At 32.9% G+C, this 22,918-nt stretch overlaps 1 protein-coding gene across 2 annotated transcripts in view; it reads left to right on the top strand.

Moving 5' to 3' along the window:
- LOC106132593 (G-protein coupled receptor dmsr-1) overlaps window positions 1-12,500 on the top strand; it is a 34,845-nt gene extending 22,345 nt beyond the window's left edge. The window contains exons 3-8 of one of the 2 annotated variants that reach the window (XM_013332042.2): window positions 2,400-2,558; window positions 3,464-3,600; window positions 5,111-5,213; window positions 5,417-5,997; window positions 6,621-6,675; window positions 10,277-12,500. In XM_013332042.2, the coding sequence (XP_013187496.2) occupies window positions 2,400-2,558; window positions 3,464-3,600; window positions 5,111-5,213; window positions 5,417-5,997; window positions 6,621-6,645 (1,005 nt within the window). In that variant the 3' untranslated portion in view covers window positions 6,646-6,675; window positions 10,277-12,500. The remainder of the gene's footprint in view (window positions 1-2,399; window positions 2,559-3,463; window positions 3,601-5,110; window positions 5,214-5,416; window positions 5,998-6,620; window positions 6,676-10,276) is intronic. The other variant, XM_060949788.1, reaches the window with a different exon arrangement.
- The last annotated feature ends 10,418 nt before the right edge of the window (window positions 12,501-22,918 follow it).

Genomic DNA, 22,918 nt, shown 5'->3' with positions numbered 1-22,918 from the left:
TGAGATCTATTCGAGGTTTTAGCTGGTCACCAAATAAAAATGTCAAGAAGCATAAAATATGCTTACGTATGTTTTCTGATTATCTGTGATTACAGTTACGACGGAGTAACCAAAAATGAAAAAGGCTGTGGGGTCGATCAGTCATTCAGTCATGAATTATTTTTCCTCGAATGAGCTTCGCCCTTTGCGATATACTATAAATAGACATATTACCAAGAAACATTGAATGATAACAACGTAATTTCATTTTTAATCATTACATAGTATAAAGCAATGTCGTTTCTTGCGTCCGTCATTATATCTGTATGTATAATGTCTTATTTATGCTTAGATCTTTAAAACTACACAAAAGATTTGGATGCTGTTTTTTAAAAGATAAACTGATTTAAGAGGAAGGTTTATATGATTGCATGCTACCCGTGCGAAGCCGGGGCGGATCGCTAGTAAAGTATACAATTCTCTCAGATTTTGTGGGACTACTATCTCATTAGGAGAAAACTATAATGTAAACATTTTCACTGACATGGTAGATTATAAATAGGTATTTATGCACAGGTTGACAAAGTGACGATTGATTACTTGGTCTTAAACTCTTCCTCTATTTTTTATAACTAAGGCGATAATAACGGAGGTGACTGAATTCCCGCTCTCTATATCTTTGAGGTTAATCGCAGAGAACGAGAATGAGTATATATCCGACAGCAAAAAACACTTCAGTTGCCATGAAAAAAACTCTCCATTCACATGTTTCTAACATAAATATACCATGACGTCTCCGTTCGAGAGTTTAAGTAAATATAAAGAAAACATAGAATAAACTACTTACACTTACTCATACAAATACTAATTAAATTATTTATTATTTAAGGTAAAAATATAAAACATTTGTTTTATGTGTGTAATGAATAAACTCAAAGAATACGGGACAGATTTGAATAAAATTTGGCACAGAAATGGAAGAGACCTTCAAAAATCACATACCTTTTTTGCCTGGGAATCATGTGGGTTAAACAATTTACAAAAATCTCTTTTCCGTAGACTGTCGCAATAAGCACTTTACCTTGTCTAACAACGTTACAAATTACATTTCGTTTCTTACGATTCGACTTTCACCCGCTTGCTTCGATATCATGCTTTATTTCAGCCCCTTAACGTGATAAAACTAAGCATTTTCTATGCCTGTTATACAATTGCACACAAATAAAAATCATTAAATCGTATAATGTTATGTGAATGTGGTTTTTAAATCTTTTCGAGACTTTCGGCTCTGCCTACGAAAAACATGATACATGTATGTATGCATATTGTTATAAAAACAGTCATTTGAATTGGTAGGACAAGGACAATTACAGTTTCTCATGTGTACTTTCGTCATTTTGGCGGAGGGCCCGAGGTTACCGGGCATTGTTTTCGTATCGCTCGTCAAAACCATTTGTACTTGACGCGAATGTTGGCGATAACCCATTTTTATATTACTACGGCTATTTTTTCACATTACAGACATTCGGTTTATTACGTTTTTATAGAAGGTTTAATAAAAGATCCATAAAGCTGAATGTTAACAGATTTTGTAAGCTGACCGATGTTTAAATTGAATGCTGGTAAACTGTAAGAAAAAAAAAATATCTTTTTATTTTTAGCTCACAATTAAATGTATTGTGTAAGTAATTATTTAGTTTTTGCCTTTTTGACAAACAGTATTAAACACATCTGGAGATTTATAGCATTCTTAACTCCATAGCAAAACTTCTTATCGAAAGCCTTATTCCGAATTCTATGTTGTGCACATATTCCACAGTCAGTATATTAGAGAAGAGGCCTTAAAATATTTACCCGAGAAAGTTTACTTTATCATTTTGTTCTAAAACGCATTTCAAGTGTTCTGATATTCATGAAATGGAGTCAAAGGAACATTTCCATTAGACGGAATCCAAACAAAGGATAGTGGATTTCAAACAAGATGGCGAATCAAAACTAATTGCTTTGTCGCAGTCCTATTGCGCACATACTCGTATATGGTTTTGTCAAAATATGCCAAAGCCAAGAGCTAATGTGGCAAGCGTTTTGCGATTATTAGCTCAGTCTACTTCGCTAAGACATAATCTTTTTTATGCTATAAAATAATGATGATAAAGTAACTTATTATTGAGTTTTAGTGACACACGAGTTTATGTAGTATAAACTCGTATGTCAACTAAGACCGTTAATGTTATTGTCCAAGTTACATTTGACAATTTATATAGTTAAGTCTTTTCAATACTGTTGGCAGTATTGACTCTACTCCGCAAAGGATATAGATTATAAGTATGTATATTTAACGGAAACTATAACTTTACCATTATTGTACCGCTAAAGTTATATTTGTTGCAAAGGAATCTCACATATAACATTTGTTTAAGGTATGCACGATCGGCGTGATAGCGAATACCATGAACGTGGCTGTTCTCACGAGGAAGGACATGGCGGCGGCCCCCATCAACAGGCTGCTGAAGTGGCTCGCGGTGGCCGATGTCTTCGTCATGCTGGAGTATGTGCCCTTCGTTATATACAGATATCTGGTAAGAACATTGTCACAATTTTGCCATTAAGTTTTATTCATTTTATTCATTTATTAAAATACACATAACAAATTGTTGTAAAACTATACATAGTAGTAAAATTATAAGGTTACGATCTACACTACAATTCAAAAACAGTGTACATACGAAGACCATATAAGAAAAATGCAAACAGTTAAGAGATACAATATATGATAATGATATAGATAAATATTAACTAAGACATTTTGGTTTACAAAAGCAAAGACAGGATAAACATTAACTAAGAATTTTTCAATAAGCTTTTTACCAGGTAAAAAATAAAATGCAGTTTCTTAAACATTCACATACAACAATTTAATGTCACTTTAATTGATCAACCTACATATACATATAGGTACTATTTCTAATTATCATTTAGTTTATTAGGAATGCTTGTTGACTCATACTTCTGTGTAAAAGTATCTGATTTGACCTGTATTATATTCATTATATTCAGACAGTATTTATGCCAGCTTGGTAGGATTTAAAAAAGAGCCCTTGGCTACGCTACACTCCCGGTTACTCCGTGCACCGGAACTCTTTTGTTGTGAAAGAGGGTTAATATCCAGGGTTTATGCAAACGGGACTAATGCCAGAAAGATGATGAATGATTTTTATATTTATTATAAATATTTCCAACATAAAAAAAGTTAGTTTGGTAGGTAACCGTCAAATTCTTAAATCTATATATTGCATCACACATAGTATAGGTGTGTCCTTACCGTTAGAAATATAAATGTGAGAGTAACTGCATTACCTATTTATCTTGCTAAACAAAGATTTGTACTGTTCAATTCAATTTATTTTAAAAATGCCAATGCTAAATTGAAATTGAAGTACGTAACGCAGGTAATTCATTTGTAACTGTTTCTCTGTTCTTTCAGGTTCTGCCGGGGAAGTGGGATTTCCCTTACTCATGGGCGATGTATTTGTTGTTCCATATGCATTTTGCACAAATACTACACACAGCGTCCATATGTTTAACGCTGTCTTTGGCTATATGGAGATATATTGCTATAAAGTAAGTTTTTTTTTTGATTAGGCTGAATTAAATTTTTGAATTGATTTCATTGAACAAAATGCTCCAGTGTAGTTTGTTCCGTCACACTTTTAACACTTGTGCTGTGATAGCGGTAATATACATTATATACAGTGTTGTAAAAAAGAAACTTTGAATTGTTTAACCTTTTCAAAAAAGTTTTCAAAACATTTAAATTAGGTTTTTATCATGACATTTCAAAGAAGTAATATTTATTCAAAACTTCGGAGTGATTTACCTGAATTCTGTAACTACTACGTAATTTTAAAGATACAAAAAAGCTACGCTAAGGTTTCTTTTCATGTAGCTTTATTAAAATCATAACTTATTCTTAGCACAACGTTATTGAACCATGAAAGATGAATATTTTAAGGCGCGAGTAATTTGGTCCTTACTGAAAAGGAAATTTTGTTATAATGCATAAATCTTTCCTATCTCCTTTCTATTTATAAGTTTTTTAAAGGTTTCAATGTGTGAATTTATCTTTATTCATCAGCAATTTGTGCTCTAGGTAGATAGGTATAAAATATTTTTGACGACATTGAAGTTCTATATAAGAAATAAACTATATATGTTTGCACCTGTGAGTAGTATGAAAAGTACCAGAATAGTGAATTTGGATTATACGTACCCATTTCCCTTTCATAAAACCCTAATGTAATGGAAAAGATGGCGCTTTTGCCTACATCTAAGCTTGTTTTTACGGCTTGCGTAAAAGGGTAGGGCTAAGAAACTCTTTGCTACTGTTAGTTTCAACGATTTAATATATGAAGCTCATGTCAATATTGTGTTAGTATTATTATAAAAAATATATTTTGTCTGGAATTTCACCTACGTGGAAATTTCCTAACATCTGTAGCCGCCGCAATTACAAATTAAACATACATAAACATTATGATCACTTCACTTCTCCAAAAGGCTAGGCAGAGACTTTTACAACTATCTCTTTTCCTTCGTTCATTATTGGATTGATTAAAATACGTTGCAACATAATTTGTAATGATTACAACTGCGCGTTAATTAAATCAGTCACTAAGAGGTGATATACTCGTATCAGAAGGTGTTTAAGTGCTTGCCCTCATTATTGAAGTCGAAAATGTTTTAGAGATATTTCGTTCTTCGTTCACATAAAAGTCTTTTTGAACTTCGTGCTTGTGCGTTATTTGGTTCTTTGCAAAATTCAGTCATTAACTTTATATTGCAATGTAATGAGGTTATTAAATTAACATTTTGAAATAGCGATTTGATTATTGTTTTTGACAGCTTAAAATAATTCCCGCGCGTGTAGCAATCTCTCGAACGTGGTACTTTCATTTAACGAATGTACGTGACAATGGTAGCAAAATAAATAATTACTTTGTAAAATGTTTCATTTAATAGAACAAAGCATTTGATTGAAACTAAATTTGACAATATTTAATTTTAAGTATTATAAAATACTGCTCATAATATGTCATTAACAATATCAATTCAAGGTCGCTTTCGTTTTCAGATATTCAGATAGGAGTCACGTCTTGTGTACGGAGAGGAGATGCAGTATCGCGATACTCACTAGTTTCATATTACCACCGATTTTGTGCACTCCTACATTTATGGTGAGTGAAATATAACTATGATGACGGTACTACCAAACATGCAGTTGTTGGTATTTCAATCATGAAAGTATTGTTCTTTTGTACCTCGAAATAAATTAATATTATGCAAATAACCTGTTCGCAGCAAGATAATAAATGAGACTGCGTTGCGGTTGTTTTCCATACAATATCAATTAACATCGAATGCTCATCTTTGTTCGCAGGTGTTTGACATTCATACGAAAAACGTGACTGATGTCAACGGAAACCCAGACATCGCCTACCACGTCGACTCTGACTACCAGGGCACATTGTACCAGGCCAATTTTTGGGTGCACGCCGTAGTTATTAAACTATTACCGTGTTCCATTCTGACAGTTATCAGTATATGGTTGATCCGAGCACTGTATAGTGCGAACCAGCATCAGAAGAATTTGAGAAACTACAGCGCATGTCCAGCTGCCGAGAAAATGGTCAAGAGACAGAACAAAGCAGACAAAAGAACCGACAGGACAACAAAGATGTTGCTGGCAGTATTACTCCTCTTTCTTGTGACGGAGTTGCCTCAGGGCATTCTCGGTTTGATGAGCGGTCTGCTGGGCTGGTGTTTTTTCAAAAGATGTTACGATTTGTTTGGGGAGTTGATGGACTTTTTGGCGCTGTTGAATGGGGCTATTAACTTTATATTATACTGCTCCATGTCGAGACAGTTCCGGCAGACGTTTAGGCAGTTGCTGCTGCAGCCACCGCTGGCCAGGTTCATGCCTCCGACGATGTCTCATTCCGACTCCCACAATCAAAACACGTACGTATTGTTATTGCAAGTATGTACATATTTATTCGATATCATATAGAATGTCATGTGCTAATATTTTCTGCTAACTTTATCTTTAACAGATGTTTCATAAAGTTATTTATTTCCCTTTGTTGTTCGACAAAAGTGATTTTTATTTTCTTATTGAGTCAAGTTGAAACCCATTCTGGGTTACATAAACGTACTGATCAGTCTTCAAGTTTTGCTTAAATTTTCAGTAGATACAATTTCTTATTTAGTAGCAAAATGATAAGCACCATCTTTTTGAATATCTGTTTCTATGGCTTGGTTAGACGTAAAAGCTGTTGAACTGACATGGAGATGCTGCGACTCAATATAAATCTTGTCTCCTAAAAGTGTTTTCCCTCGGGCCATTAAGTGCCATCTCTTTAAAAACAGCAAGTGACTGATCAAAATCTCTTAACTTACCAATACAGCACTGTCTAACCAAACCAAATTTCAAGATAACTCGCACCATGTAAATAAATTTAAATGCTTAAGCTACTAACAGCACATATTTTTGCAATTAATGCTTTATCTGCAAGCTGCAGCACCTTCGTCGATGATCACGAGAGGTAACCATTGATTACGAAGCCTAAATTGTTTTCCTTCAGGTGCACAGAAAAGGTTAAAAGATAACTACAGCCCAGCTTCGGTTTGACTGTGAATGTGAGTAACGCTAATTAATTACAAGTTTACACTGTGGTTTTTCAAAAACACGCCGAATTTTTTACACCAAAATTATTTAATAATTAACTTTTGAAAGGTAAGTAAGTAAACCTGAATACTCGCTTCTCGTTTACAGTAAGTTTAATGCATTTGAAATTTCGTTTTTACCATAATGCGTTGTGCATCGTTGGTAAAATAAAGTGTTAAAAGTTTGGCTGGGTTAAAGTAATTATGCAATTATTTTGATTTCATTTTGTTTACTAATTACATGCTTTAGATATTTAGATTATATGCTGTTTAGATTTTCCTTCACATTGGTCAAAGTAAGGTCTAGTAAACACTAATTTTGTTGTTTCACTCTTTAATGTAACCGATAATAAGGTATTTCGATAATCGAAGATAACACTTTGTTTCATGCTTTTAAAAGAAATATGAAATTGTTTATATTTACATATTACAGTATAGGCAAAAGAGTTATATCAGTCCAAAAATAAGTATGAAAAAGATACCTACTACACTACCACTACTATAGTACTATACGTCTTTTGCTTGCGTGGAAAAGTCCAGGAAGAAGTGTTTCTCAATCTCTCTGTTTTTCCTTTTTCGAAAATATTACTGGGGACTGGTTCGATTTTTTTTGATGCTAAATTCTGCATGTATAAATAATTCACGTGACAAATTGCCTGAAACACCAGTCTCACGCAGGTCATAGGCGCGGGGAATTTTTCCCCTCCGAATGTGTGCCTATGTGTAGTGTAAATAGTGTTTATTTATGTGTTTGTGTCCTTAGTCTGCCCGGGACTCGACCTCGTGTTTCCCATTTTGACCCAATTTAAAATATGAACCCTTGTTAATAGCTTGAAACTTGATATTGACTATTTTAAGAACGTTAAGATATAGTGCATATCATGATGATTAGGTACGCTAACAATATATTTCACGATCTGTTTTTGTGGTAAATTAGAATTTAACGAAGTAATTGAGGCTATTTGTAAAACGGAATAAAGATGGTTTGCAAAAAGGGAGTGATGAATGTGGACGCAGAATAATATTGAGCAGGGTCGTGTTAACTAGAAAGATGTAATCTCTGCCTCCCCCATAAAGAGAAAAAGACAAAGGGTAGGATTATTTTTTTAAACCTTTAGGCATGAAAATGAGGAGAATGTGTTATAGACTTAATGAGTCTAAATAGATATAGTTTGCTATTTCCTAGAAGCAGACCGTTTTATAGCTAGTAAATAAAAGTTAAGAAAAAGAAACTTTGCTTTTTAACAACTAGAAACAATTTTTATTTTGCTTAGTGTTCTTATTGATAATGTTTATTATATTTAGAAATAAAAAGGTTTGCACATTACACTAGTAGACAAAATTTGGCACAACAGAACATAGCAATAACGATAGAAACTTTTAAATTCACGAGAGAAATCCATTCTGTAACAATCTTTGGTAAAACTTCGAAACAAAATTGACGGGGTGACAAACTTTGTCGGTAGCGATGTATTCGCTCTGATTTTCAGCGAACATCATTTGTTCCCCTTGTTTGTGGAAGTATTTGAAGGGCTTAATATCCTAATTACAAATGTTTATCAACTGGATACGTCACGTCTATTGCCATGGATATTTCAATTATATCCGGCTGTATACGACACGATACGATATCTGTAGTGCAATCGATAGGTACCTATAACATCAAATAATTCAGATTTACTTTTCTGCAATACACATAAGTAGTGTTAAGGCTATTTGTAGATAGTTAAATTCTCTTTAATCGTATGGCGAAATCTTTTTTGTTTATTTTTGTAACTTGTATGCGCCATACGCCACGAATTTAACATAAAAATAAAAAAAAAATCACGCGACGCTATCAGTCAAAAACAGCGAAAAACCTAAATCGCTCAAGTAAAGATTTTATGGATTGGAGCTATAAATACAACCTCCGACACAACATTGTCGGAGCCGCGGTTCCCCAGGCATAACACCTAGCCCGGCGGAAGATCTTCCCTTTGGTGGCGGTCGAGCCGAATCATCGCTCCCGCTACAATCGTGTTATACTTTATACTTGAAGAATAAAAAAAACTTGCTTGAAAGTTATTTATACGCTGTTTACAATCTAAGATATAAATAACAAGCGGTCAGTCACGGCTTCGTAGTACATACATAACAACACCCGCAGACATAAGTAATGTACCTTTTCAACAGTGAAGTATAATGCAACGCGAAGTTTAAAAACGGTGAAAGAATTTTCATGATCGGCTTAGTATGTCCTAGATTAGCTCATCAAATTAAATAACCTCTTTAAAATTAACGTATTATTAAAAAAAAAAAATGAAAGAGCTGATGTACATTTAAAAAAGAATATATATAGATACTTATGAGATGTCTTCAATATACTCGTATTTCAAATTCGTTGCAATTGGAAAAGTACATCACCAATAAAATGTTTCCTTTTCTGTCAAGAAATTGCGATGAACACGATATTCCTAACTTTTTATTGATAATCCACATGATACAGACAAGACAGGGCTAATGGATTGAAAACCGTGTAAGAAAACTTGTGTATTCTGTTAGATAACACATTTTCCATTGAATCCACCCATTGACATTTATTATTTGTATAATAATTATTAAATACAATCAGATAATATGAATTGTATTCTATTGTTTACTAAACATATAGAAATAGGAAAACAAAATGTTTAATCTAACCAAGTGAAACACTATCAAGTTACGAACTATTAGCTAAGTTGGCTCAAACTGAACTCAAACAAATTTAGCAACTTAAAGTCAGAACTTTGGACCCTTGTACAAAGTACTGGTGGCGGCGAAACCGTCTCGATTACTAATGCAGAAGACATAGTAAACAGTGATTTGTAGTGATATAGATCGCGATCAGATAAAAGAAAATCGGTGTGAATTCTATATTTTACTAGCAGGCTATTTTTATATTATTTGATGGTAGTAAATTTGTCTTTTAGCACGATTTATTATACATAATTCGAAAACACAAATATATATATATATATATTGCGGAAAATTTTTAAAATAGAACTTAAACTAAAGACAATTTAGTACAAAGGCACTACTTATTGCAAGAGAATTTCAGTAGGCCTACGAGAGGAAAACGTAAAAAACTGTTTTTGTTCGAGAAATTTCAGATAAACTTTCGTAGACACATATTTACCGATCAGTCGCAGTTGCTTACTTACAATGGTGATAAATTTAGCTACATACACAAGTTTTCAGGTAATGTCAACTATATTTAACGAGAAGCCTGTTATCTGTTATATCGAATAGTCCTGTTACCTGTTTGTTCAATCCTTGAAACTGAATAACTTTTCTCGGAACACGCATAGTGAAAACAAAAATAAAAACATGTTTACCAAGTTGGATTTCATGTTGTGACCGCTAATTAATTGGCCATACAGCTATTGTAAGATTTTTGTATACATACCTACATGTAGTACTCGTATAGGGTATAAATATATCTTTTACAATTTGAACTCGTTAGTTCCACTAATAAAAATAGTAATATTTCTTAAAGCATAAATTAGATACATTTAATAGGTACCTAGAATTTTTATTGGTTTTCTGCTTGTTTCAGAGCAAAGACTTCAGTCCCGTGAGGGCAAACCGACGGGAGAAATCCTGTGATGTGTGAACATGTCCTGTAGCTGGCGGCGATGTCTCTCAAGGCACCAACCAGTATGCGATCCAATGTTGAAAAATTTATAAAAATAACGGGCCAAACGACAAAAAGCAGTCCACATCGCTGCGACTATTAGAAGTACCATTGAAACGACATTGTTATAGAAGAAGTGAAGTACCATTGAACGACGTATTCTATGGAGACAATACGAGCATCGCCTATTTGGGACTAGCAATTGTTAACGTTTTAGAGAAAAACCAAAGGTTTTCTATTGTACGTAATAAATTGTAGCAGCTGTGCGCGGCGCGCTTCAGTACTGCGATTTTACTGGTTGTAGATTTAGTGGAACATCTTTTATGCTCTCAAATCTATGTATGTATGTTTAATTGTCTAATATTATTCTAATGCTTAGTAATATAATATACAGGTTTCATTATTGCCTGAAATATGAATCTAATTGCTACAGTAAAATCAGTGTTCATTATTAAATCTGATTACTTAATTAAGGTGCGTAGGATGAAATCCTAGATAGGTAAAAAAAAATAAAAATATCCGAACTAAAACAAACTCCATTAGTTCACAGAGAGCTGTAGTTGCATTTCGAAACGTTGTATCAATTATAAGTTCACATCGAAATTCAGCGTCCATTTGTAATAAGGTTAATTAGGTAGGAATATCTTTTATTATTTATTGAATATCATTTAGATGTAATAGGAAGTGCTAAAGAAATGTATCTGTATCATTGTTAGGACGTAATTATGTTGAAGATATTATAACCCAAAGAGAATTAATTTTATGTGTATAGATATTTTTTTTATACAAGTAAGTTAAAAGAAGGTGGTGTATGATAAGAACAAACGGCTAATTATCTCAAAGGCCATATACATTGAGTATACTGTGAAAATATACAGTGCAACCTCGATTAACAAATCGGAAGGGAACAAGTAAATATTCGTTATATCAAGTAATTCGTTGAACTGAGGTTTGTTATGTTGAGGTTAGGTTGGTCTAAAATTCGTTATAAAGAGGTAAAAAAATAGTTTTATTCACCTCAACATTACGTTCTTATCTTTTTATAGCGAACAACTTCCACTAATAAATAAAAATACATTTTAAAAAAATTACTGTGTGTATAGTATATATTTAAAAACAATTAGGTAGGTTACAATTTTTTTCTTACACAATTAATCCAAATTAAATGCAGTAAAATCCGTAAAAGTAGGTGCAAAGATTATGTAGGTGATTTAATGTTTATTTCAAAGATTCGCACAACAAACTTTCTTCTGAAAATTTATCTTTAAATTTTAAAATTGTAGCCAATGTACTTGCGGGAATCCCGAACTTATTAGCTATGTCTAATTTTTTCGTAATACATAATTAATGATGGTTCGCTTTTCTGTGGCCGATAAGAAACATCTTTTACGTTTCTGAACCATATCAACTTGAATCTTTAACAATAGTGACGAGCAGCAGTGTTTACATTACTTTCCATCAAACAACAATGATTGTTTTACGAACAAAAACATGTCGAAACCTGTCGCGACATGAATCACATACTATGGGATTAAGAATCATACATTGGATCTTTATATAAAGGTTTGGGTTGACAAAATTCGTTAATTAGAGGTATTTATATTTTTTCTTTATAGTTGAAAATTCGTTATAAAGAGGTTGATCGCTAAAAATGTTCGTAATGTAAAGGGATATTTTACATTGACTTTTATGGACAATTCAAGGGGATTACGAAGATTTTGTTAAATCGAGGAAGTCGTTATATCGAGGTAGCACTGTATTTTGTTTATTCCCCATCTTTCATTCTAGTGAAGACCCATAGACTTTGCAAGTATTGTGGATCTTACAGAACTCGAGATAATCATAACATAGACCTTAATGTTGTAGGAGAACTTTGTTTCTGAGAACTATCATGAATATTTGAATACCAATAGTTTTGATTATATACCATTGTCATTCATATATTTTAACAGGTAAATTACGTTAACTTGTGTGTTGTAAAATTTCTTTCTTACCTGTTGTACACATTAATATTTTTCTGTAATGATTTTTTATTTTAAGATGTAAAGCGACAGTTATCTTTACCGTCATTATGATTTTAGTAATTGAGATTTTTTTATTTATGCTATAGATAATTTAGATTAATTATTAAATGTGCTTATTGTAAATGGACTGAAAACTCATTATCGAATTATATAAGGGGGTGTAAATTTACGTTATTATAATAATATGATTAATAAATAAGTTTGTACATGATGTGTTTACTTTCGTTTCCTACTTTATTTAATGACATACAGTCAACAGCAGTAACACGTCGTACATGTATGAACAGTAAGTCTGTCATACAAACCAACACATTACGGAGTCAATTCCTTCAGTAGTTGACTGCACATTATTAAATTATGATTAATAGAAATATGCAAAGATCAATGAGATAGAATTTCGGCCGGTGTTTCGCTCTCGTGCAAATTTTCAAAATTAAAAGTACCTAGTTTGTGACTGGGCTTCCGCGAGATCGGTTGGAAAGATTTTGACGTGAAAGACATTTATAATAATCACATTTATAATATAGGTATGGATGGATAAGTCGAATTTCATCAATCAGTCCTGAAATGTATGGCTTTATTCGTTACAAAGAAAAATAAACCATTTAAAAAAAAGCAATAATAATTCGTATGGAAATATAATTAAGAATAAAATAAATTACCAGACTTAAAAATGAATACTCATTCCAAAAAAGTCTCAGTATTACTTGCACTTGCGCATGCAAGTTTTCATATTTGTTAAAAGACAGATTGTTCCGATTTACAATTTAATGAAGCTGGAAATCTGATACTTAGCTGTGCGGGGGTTCGAGAATGATATTATGTTCTTCCTATTTATTAAGCCCTCGGGATTTCTTTGTCGAGTCTTTTGCGTTGTGTTTTATATAAGGTGGTTTTTTCACTACATTAAGAAACTAATCTGGATAGTTTTATAGTCATCAGAATACACAACATTCTGGTAGTATGACAATATTTTTTGGATTTTTTAAAGTATTACAGTGCTTATATTCCTTTTTCTTTTCATCATCATCCTTCATGAGTTTGTAATATTTGCGACATCAAAAGACAGTGGGGTTAGGGTGAGTTTTATTCGAGCAAGTAAACGCAAATTTGTGTATGTGATTTAATGAGTAGTAACGCGATGGCACTAACGCAGTTCGATACAAATTCGCGTTTACTTGCTTAACTCGCAAACAGTTAGGTTAGGTTACACTTTAAGTTACCTAAGAATGTACAGATTTACTCAAGGTGTTGGCTTCTCATTATATCTGATTCATCATCCAAAGTGGAAATCGACTAGGAACTGTTTTTTTTACATACAGAATTTTGTAGTTAGCTTGTTTAAAATCAGGAGTGGCAAATTCCAGCCTGCGTCACGTTATTCAAATTTTATGGAGTTATATTTTATGAAGTAATTTTTACCCTTCTATCTCAGTAGCGGTAATAAAACCGGATTCGTAAATATTCATAAATTAATCGTTTTAACGACCTGTTGACTGAGCATTATGATTACACCGACAATGAATGTAGGTGGCAACATGTTTATATTAATATAAAGCTATTAATATAAAAAAATACCATGCCCAATATCATCATTACTTATCTATCTAAAAGAGCTGAATACTCTATTTAATTAGGTAAGTATCTCAATGAGCAAAAACAAATTGGCTGAAGGCATTTAAGTTTGATATGTGAATAAATTTAGGGCCTAACAGAGTATTTATTGTAATGGTGCCGGCAACCACACGGCACTATTATACAAGTAGTAGTAGTATTATAATATCGTATCAAATCAGCAGGGCGATATAATTATAGGTATAATTTCATTTACAAAAACGTTAAAATACACATACATCAAATTTAGTAAACACTGCCTCTTTCCTTCGCTACCGCTGTTTCTTTTAAATCTTTTATGCTAGTCTAGCGTGAAAGCTTTAAGCGAAATATATTTTGTTTTAACAAGTGCAAAAACCTTTCGCACTTATTTTCACATTATTCATCGGCATCAGGTTATCTCGACACGTATCTCACGCATGTCATAGTGATGTACCCGTGGGACACACTCTTTGAAAATTTGTATTCTGATTAAATGGGTCTTTCACTCCCAGACAAAATAGTAAAGTGGTTTAATGATACACGTGAATGCAACTTTGCCTCCCATGTGGAAATAAAATATAAAACATTAAATGCATAAAAACATGTCTTTATGCCTTACAGGGTAAACAGAGGGAGCAGTCTTGAAGACATGAAGGTCATATTTAGCTTTATGGCTTGATGATGGGATTGGGATTCCAATAGTGATAGTTTGCTAGCCCAAAAAAAGAATCTTAAGTTGAGCTTTTTCTTTGATGGTTTTTTACAATCTGGCCAGGAAGAGAAGCAGCTGGCATACACTATGTTTTTCGTCGCTATTAGACCAGCATAAAAGCTATTAAGATATTCCTCCTGCGCGTAAGTAGCTATTTCTTGAGGCAACAATTTCCAGTATTTAAAATCGATTATGAAACATTTAACTTAGATAGATTTGCCTTTTTGAAGCAAGCAACTTTCTAATTTTGATTAAATTGGTATTAAAGGATTGTAACGGTCCAAGATATTTGCACACGTTATTCCATTCTCAAATATTTTATCACAAATTAATTTTAATATTTACTTAAATCAATTTTATAATATTCTAATAATATATTTAATTCAAATAGCTGAACGTGGCCGTTCAGTCCTTTCAGAACTGTTGGCTCTGTCAGGCCGCAAGGGATGTGGACGTGACCATATGTATGTATATTTAATTCCGCCGTGCAAAGACAAAGGGCTTGCTTGACAAAAACGTGTGAGATGCTAATTGGTTAATAAGTTGGTGGCGTCTTAGTTAGGGTCACGCCCATATTTTAACAAAAGCAAATTGGAAGTTGGGAAAAGGATCATTCGGTTTGGATCAGTCGATTCGGGGCTAAGGATCCGTCGGGTTAGTCTCGGTTCGGGTGCTAGGGAATCAGGCAGTCGATCTCAATCGGGAAGAGTCGATGAAGCCTATGAGTATCGGTTAGGGGTCGGGATGCTGGATCCATGGGGTTCAGTCGCGAACGGTTGGGACGAACGGAATCTGGCCAGATAACGGGGTTGACAAGCCTAAAACGCGATAGGCTTGCGCACGCGCATGCATAATAATTACGCGCGGGAATCGGTTTCAATATTAATTTTAATTAATATGATTTTATTCGATAAGTGATGAGTGAAGTGGTTCCTGGAAGGCGGTTACTGGAAACGGGTGAAAGAATTCCATTATTTTTATTTTATTATTTATTTGAATGCGAATAATGAAATTGATATAACTATGTGTTGAATTCCTTGCTTGGGTTGGAAATTGATCCAAAGTCAATAATATATTATCTACTATGAAATTTGAATATTTCTGGCTTGCTTGGTCTTGAGTGAAATTTATCATTGAAAATTAATATAAATTAATTATTATTTAAAAGGATGATTTCCGGATTTTGAGAGCTATGATCTAATCTGATCAGTGAAACTGGTCGTCCGTAATTCTTCGAGGCAAAGCAGTGGAGTTGGACATAGATTTGGATTATACGCAATCAAGTCTAGAAAGTCTTTTATCTGAATTGTTCTCATATGAGATCATCTCAGGGGAAACACCCTTACAACTTTTAGTGAATGAAATATTTTCACTTATTTTATACAACCTATGGTTTTATATGAGAAACAATCAGACACTTACCTACTTTTGTGATCATTTTGCCAAGATTAACCAAGTGAGGAAATACATTTATAACGTATGTATTATTTAAAGCCATAAGTGCTTTGGATATAACTATCAACTACTTATATTTACCACATAATCTTTAAGTCATTAAAATGCAGGGTCTATTGAAGGCCGATTCTATAAATAACCTTCGTTTATTCGAATCCAAAATAAGTAATAAAGACTTATTGCAATAAGGTTATTATCATCTAATATTCGCATGTCTAGGAATTACACCTATTCTTACTATTTATTACTATACCTAAAATGATTGACTTCCCCTTTTGATGACTGACTGGACTGTATTGTGTATTCTCCTTCGGAGATTTGATATTACCTTTTCTGATGACATATCAAATACTAAATTAGTTAAAAATATTAATTCAGCTCATTGCAATGTCAAGCTCATGCTGCATTGTAGAATAAGGTAATATCGCTTGGAGACATTTGGTCTCTCCTCTTGTCCCTTGACAGGACTTTGACTTACTTCGACAGTACTGACATACAGACTTACAAGGTCTCTTTGAATTTTATTGACTTGAGAAAATATGAATGAGCTAGGGGGGAGGATTACCCCGTCTGGTGACGCGATCCACCGGTAGCGACGGGGAGGGGTCGCTGCCTATACCCGAAAGCTCAAATGCTGGAATAATGTCATTCTGTATTTCATATTAATCTATATAAACGTATGCCTATACCCGAAAGCTCAAATGCTGCAAAAATGTATTTCTGTATTTTCATATTGATATATATATAAATGTCTATTTATACCCGAAAGCTCAAATGCTGAAGTGACGTCATTCAGTACTTCAATATTTACCTAATATATGCCTATACCCAAAAGCTCAAATGCTCAACAAATATCATACCATTCTGTAATTCCATACTTAATAAAATACGTATATTACCTATAACTAGTCTGTATTTTCATATTGATATATATATAAATGTCTATTTATACCCGAAAGCTCAAATGCTGAAGTGACGTCATTCAGTACTTCAATATTTACCTAATATATGCCTATACCCAAAAGCTCAAATGCTCAACAAATATCATACCATTCTGTAATTCCATACTTAATAAAATACGTATATTACCTATAACTAGAAGCTCGAGTGTTGGAGTCAAATACATAGGTATATGCTTTTCCAATTTGGATAAAAATAATGAAAAACTTGAATATTTAATTTACTCTCTACTTTACTGACATTATTAATTCCTATTTATACTTTTATTAATCAGACTGAGTTAGGTCATCTAGGTTCACGAGGGTTGTTCTAGGATATGTAGACTTCGTAGAGTCTGAGGTTATATCGGCTATACAACCAGGGAAATACCACTATGATCACGTGCTATTGGCCATATTAAGAAATCACATTAGGATATAAGAAATACGGAAAGTTAAATTATAAAGGGTCCTTAGGTTATGCGTTATATTATTTATTACATTGGTGTCGTAAAAGAGCGTATTGCATTATAATAGTATTTTAATTAATTATTTGTTAGGGCGTCGCAATTTGGTGTCGTTAGTAAATAGTTAGAAAATAAATAGTAATTTATAAATAAATAGTAAATATAATTTTAAAATATTTAATAATAATAGTAGAGGGGGGAAGGGGGTCGTTACAATTTGGTGTAGTGACCAGGATATATAAAAAAAACGTAGTGACCAGGATATATAAAAAAAACGTAGTGACCAGGATATAAAAAAAAACGTAGTGACTAGGATATAAAAAAAAACATAGTGACCAACATATATAAAAACCGTAGTGACTAGAATATAAAAAAAAACGTAGTGACCAGGATACGTAAAAAACGTAGTAACAAGGATATAAAAAAATTGGTTATTTAATTAGAAATTTAGTTTTATTAAAAGTGTAAGTTATAAAATAAATAATTTAGATATTGTTTTTAAAACGCTCAAAAGTTAAATATTATTTCTTTTATTATTTTTATTTTAGCTTGATTTCTTATTTGGCCAATTAAAGTGGCCGAGTACATTTAAGTAATATGTAAATCGGTCACAATTTGTTGCCGCGATGTGTGATGCGAAGTCTACATAAAATGTTTAATTTATCTTCTAATTTTAATTAACTAAACCTAATTAATAATATCTTCTAATTAATAATATCTAATAAACTATTATATCTTGATCGTTATATAAAAAAATCAAACTTGTAGCTTTTTATAATTAATGCTTATGTTTTCGAAAGCGAAGTTTCGGTCAAGATCGTAGTCCATTTATTTCTCAGGAGTATGATTCTATGAATCGTTAATATTTAAGCAAGCTTGCAATTTGAAGCCATGCCTACAACGGGAACAAAGAAATAGTTCATGTGGGTCTTATCACATGGGAATGTTTATAAAAAACAATAGGTCTGTTCATGGGCCGGTTCTTAGATTTCAGCAGGATACAAAAACAGAGTCAAGTTGTACCTCGACATCTTTATGGTCACCTCTCAGCGTGTGAAATAAACAAAAAAAGGCGCAGACTAAGTACTAGAGCTCTCTTTCATGTTGACGTGTAGAAATATAATAGTTTGACTAATTTATGACTGACTTCAAGTGTGCGTTAGAAAAACATGACGTCGAGTGAGTATTGACGAACGATATGGGGTCGAAATAAAAATTAAATTACCTAATCCAAAGGAATGTTGTAAGTGGAGTGCTTATTTATGACTTTGCACATGTTTTCTTCTAAAGTTAGGGTGACCAAATTTTAGAAAGAGAAAAAAATATGTCCTGGATTTAGGAATCATTATTGAGAACATTTACGTTTATTACGTAGATAATAATAATAGCAGAATAATAATTAGTTTTGACTTTTATTATTTACCAAATACATAGTTAATAAAAAAAAATATGATTTTTTTTTTACCACTGTAGAATTTGGGGTCGCACGGTTTATATTAATCAAATTAGTTACAAAAAAAATAGTTTAGAAAATTAAATTTAGTTTAGTTTCACTTTCACAGTTTAACAGTCAGATGGCTTGGACACCCTATTATTTTTAAGTTATGTTACGTCTGTCTCTTTGCGGGGTGGACGGAGTCAGTAATCGTGGGCGGTTTTATGAGTTTCGTTTGGGTGGAAAGCTAATAGTTTATCTGATCATTATATTTTTTATTATTAAAAAGATTTTTGTTAATATAATTAGAAGGGTGGAGGTAGGTTATCTGCTCACCTTGGTACTTATTACTAGCGCGGGGTCGAAAGATTTGGATACAGAAGTATATTTGTGATATACGGTTATTCGAATTTGTCGTTGCGGGGTGGACAGAGTCAGCATTCAGTTATGCTACTACGGGTTAAAAATACTTTTCTAGTAGAGAATTAATTTAATTGTTATTATAGATGGATGATTTTGTGTAAGAGTGGTTATGGTGAAGTTCAATATGCCTTCGAATCCTTGTACATATTTATAATACTATACTGGTGTGGGGTCGGGATTTTTACAGTCTTGTTAATTCATGTTGGAATGATGGTGTGGGGTCGGACATTAAGTGTTCCGTTCATCCTGGTGTTGAGATGGCGACGTGGGATCGGACATTATATTATGATCGATACTTGAGAGTAGATAAAGGTTATACGATTAATTTATTTTCTACACCTTGGTGTTGTAGTAGTATCAGAGTTTGCTAACCTATTTTAAAGAATCAATGAGATTAGATGAATTTATGTAATAAGTAGGTATTCATCTAATAAGCAAACAAGCGTCGATGGTTTTTACATGTGATAAAGATACAGTGTTTTATTTTAATCACTAAATATTAGGAAATTGGTTCATTTGTAAAAGAATAAGTTTAATCATATTGATTAGCGATTCAAATTAATATGTATGTAATGTGACAAAATAGTTCTCTAGTTTGGGTTTATCAATTGTATGACTAAATAATTAGGTAGTGAAAAGGAGTACGGTATGAATACGGTAGGGCAAAGCTAGAAATTAAAATAAATCTCTGTAAATTATTACAGATATATAAGTAACTCAAACTCGGTCGGTTACATAGGTAGGCATGATTGAGAGAGAGAGATTTCTAAAGATGAGAGAGAGACTTCCACAGATGAGAGAGAGTTGTAAATTGATCTAGGGAATGGAGAATATTTAAGATTCAGTACTTGATCTTAATAGTTTATCATACCAAGACGAGTGTTAATAATATCGAGTAGAGAGAGAAGCAGTAGAAAGCAAATGACAGGTTGAGAGAGATTGGTAGATACAGTAAAGGTATTTTACATAAGGAGTATTTAATTTAAGAATAAATTATGTGTTAGTTGTATACTTAATAATACCTAAGGAATGCTAATGCCAAATTCAGCTTTATTATCATATATATAAGTACTAGTCGGCTGATATGTTAATACCGAGTTCAGCTAGTATTCACGTATGTTTCAATTTCGCCCTGCAGTCATTCTTATATCTATTGAAAAAAAAAATACTCGTAGAGTGAATGTTCTAGTTGCCTCGTAAAGAATAAAGACGTGATTTATATTTGGACATATGTATATGTGTTTTGCTTCACAATTTTAAGGTTATAATCTGTAACCTACTTAATTTTATTATGAATAATATTTGAGGTTAGTACTATAGTGGTTAAATAGAACAAAGTGATAATGGAATGTGAAACGAATGGGGTCGTAAATGGGTGTACTTTTATTAAACTATGTAAGTAAGTACGACTTACACTTAATTTGATGAACTGGTGATGATACAAAAATATGTAAGTTTTGAGGGAAAAATCAGTTACATCAATCATAGTCATATCATAGTCTAAAATTGGTTAAAAGTCATATAAGGAATTTGAATTTAGCAGAACATTGGAATCGATTTAGCAAGTTGCGTCAAGATATTCGTAGTTAAAGTAACTGTCGTTACAATTACAATAAGTGATTAGATGATTGTACATATCTAGTGTAGTCTTCTACATTCATACAAGCACGATAGTTGAAGTATTAGGAAAAGAAGTTATCTGACTGATTATTACAAGGGAAAAATAATAAATAAGTAATCTTTGTGAAGGTTTATCTTTTTGAAATATAGATTATTAATAAAGTCTGAAATACATTAAAAAAAAAAATTATCTACTGACCGAAGACATGATGGATTCATGCTAATAATAATAATATACCTATATCTATGAAATCGATGGGGTATCTAATTAAGATCAACAGTTTATATCTAAAAATTTACACAAAAAAAATTTTGGGAAAACAAATTAAAATTGTATCATACCGATATTTCAGATAAAGAACAGTAAGAGAAATGATAATCTTTTGAGATTGAAATAATTTAAGTTTTTAATAATGTTTGAAATAATTGAAGTAAAACAAAGTGTTGACAGATTTACTGGTTTGGTGGAGGGGTAATTAATTGAAACATTTTATAGTGGTTTTTATGTTGTCAATATGTGTATAATAATGTTTTATCGTAATCAGGTTACGGTTGTGACATATTCTCAAGTGGCGAATGGTGACTGATTTGAGGTGGTGTTAAGATAAAAAAAAAGTATGAGAGGGCTTGGTTTATGTCACATTGCTGAGCTTGATTACACCCATATTATTTACTCAAAGCAAAGAAGTACACTACACAATGAATTTGGTACAGTGGGAATTTGGAGTTAGGTTTACATAGAAATATATGCTTCAAGATAGAGGTATATATTACATCCCGGTGTTACAACAACTGTACGAAATTCCTCACTGCACAAAAAGCTAAGACGATAACTAGTACACTGCACATTCTCCAAGGTAGTGTTGGGGTTGCTCTAAAGTTTTGAGAAAACTTTTAGTACATGGGCACCTTTGTCTCACCGTTATATAGATTTGACCTTGATTCGTGGGAATGTTACGTAATCAATTCAGAAATAATCGGAAGATTGGATTAATCTGAGTGGATAACCATTACTACTAGAGTTGGCAGTCTCACACCCTGTTTCCTATCAAGATCATTGTCAAAATCTGGTTGATCGAGAATGGTCGTTCATTGCAAAAGTAAGAAGCTCAAAGCTTGCTTTGGTAATTTCTGATATTCCCTTGGTTGAAATACACCTCACACTGCTCTTTTCACCCACACTAGGGCATACACATTTCCTTGTGTTTGAGAAAATAATATTTTGTTGAATATTCTTCGGTAAAAAAAAAAAGAAGAATATATGTTATAATGACCTTATGTTCAAAACATTTGAGAATTGTGAGTGGTGAAAAATTCTACTCCGGTTTCGGTTTCAAGGACGTTGCCTTTCCACCTGTGTATAATTTTGGGGTCGATTGTAACGGTCCAAGATATTTGCACACGTTATTCCATTCTCAAATATTTTATCACAAATTAATTTTAATATTTACTTAAATCAATTTTATAATATTCTAATAATATATTTAATTCAAATAGCTGAACGTGGCCGTTCAGTCCTTTCAGAACTGTTGGCTCTGTCAGGCCGCAAGGGATGTGGACGTGACCATATGTATGTATATTTAATTCCGCCGTGCAAAGACAAAGGGCTTGCTTGACAAAAACGTGTGAGATGCTAATTGGTTAATAAGTTGGTGGCGTCTTAGTTAGGGTCACGCCCATATTTTAACAAAAGCAAATTGGAAGTTGGGAAAAGGATCATTCGGTTTGGATCAGTCGATTCGGGGCTAAGGATCCGTCGGGTTAGTCTCGGTTCGGGTGCTAGGGAATCAGGCAGTCGATCTCAATCGGGAAGAGTCGATGAAGCCTATGAGTATCGGTTAGGGGTCGGGATGCTGGATCCATGGGGTTCAGTCGCGAACGGTTGGGACGAACG

This window comes from Amyelois transitella, chromosome 19 (genome assembly GCF_032362555.1).
Source record: "Amyelois transitella isolate CPQ chromosome 19, ilAmyTran1.1, whole genome shotgun sequence".
Lineage (NCBI taxonomy): Eukaryota > Metazoa > Arthropoda > Insecta > Lepidoptera > Pyralidae > Amyelois > Amyelois transitella.
The sequence above is the reverse complement of the archived record's forward strand: the minus strand, read 5'-3'. Positions and strand labels throughout refer to the sequence as shown.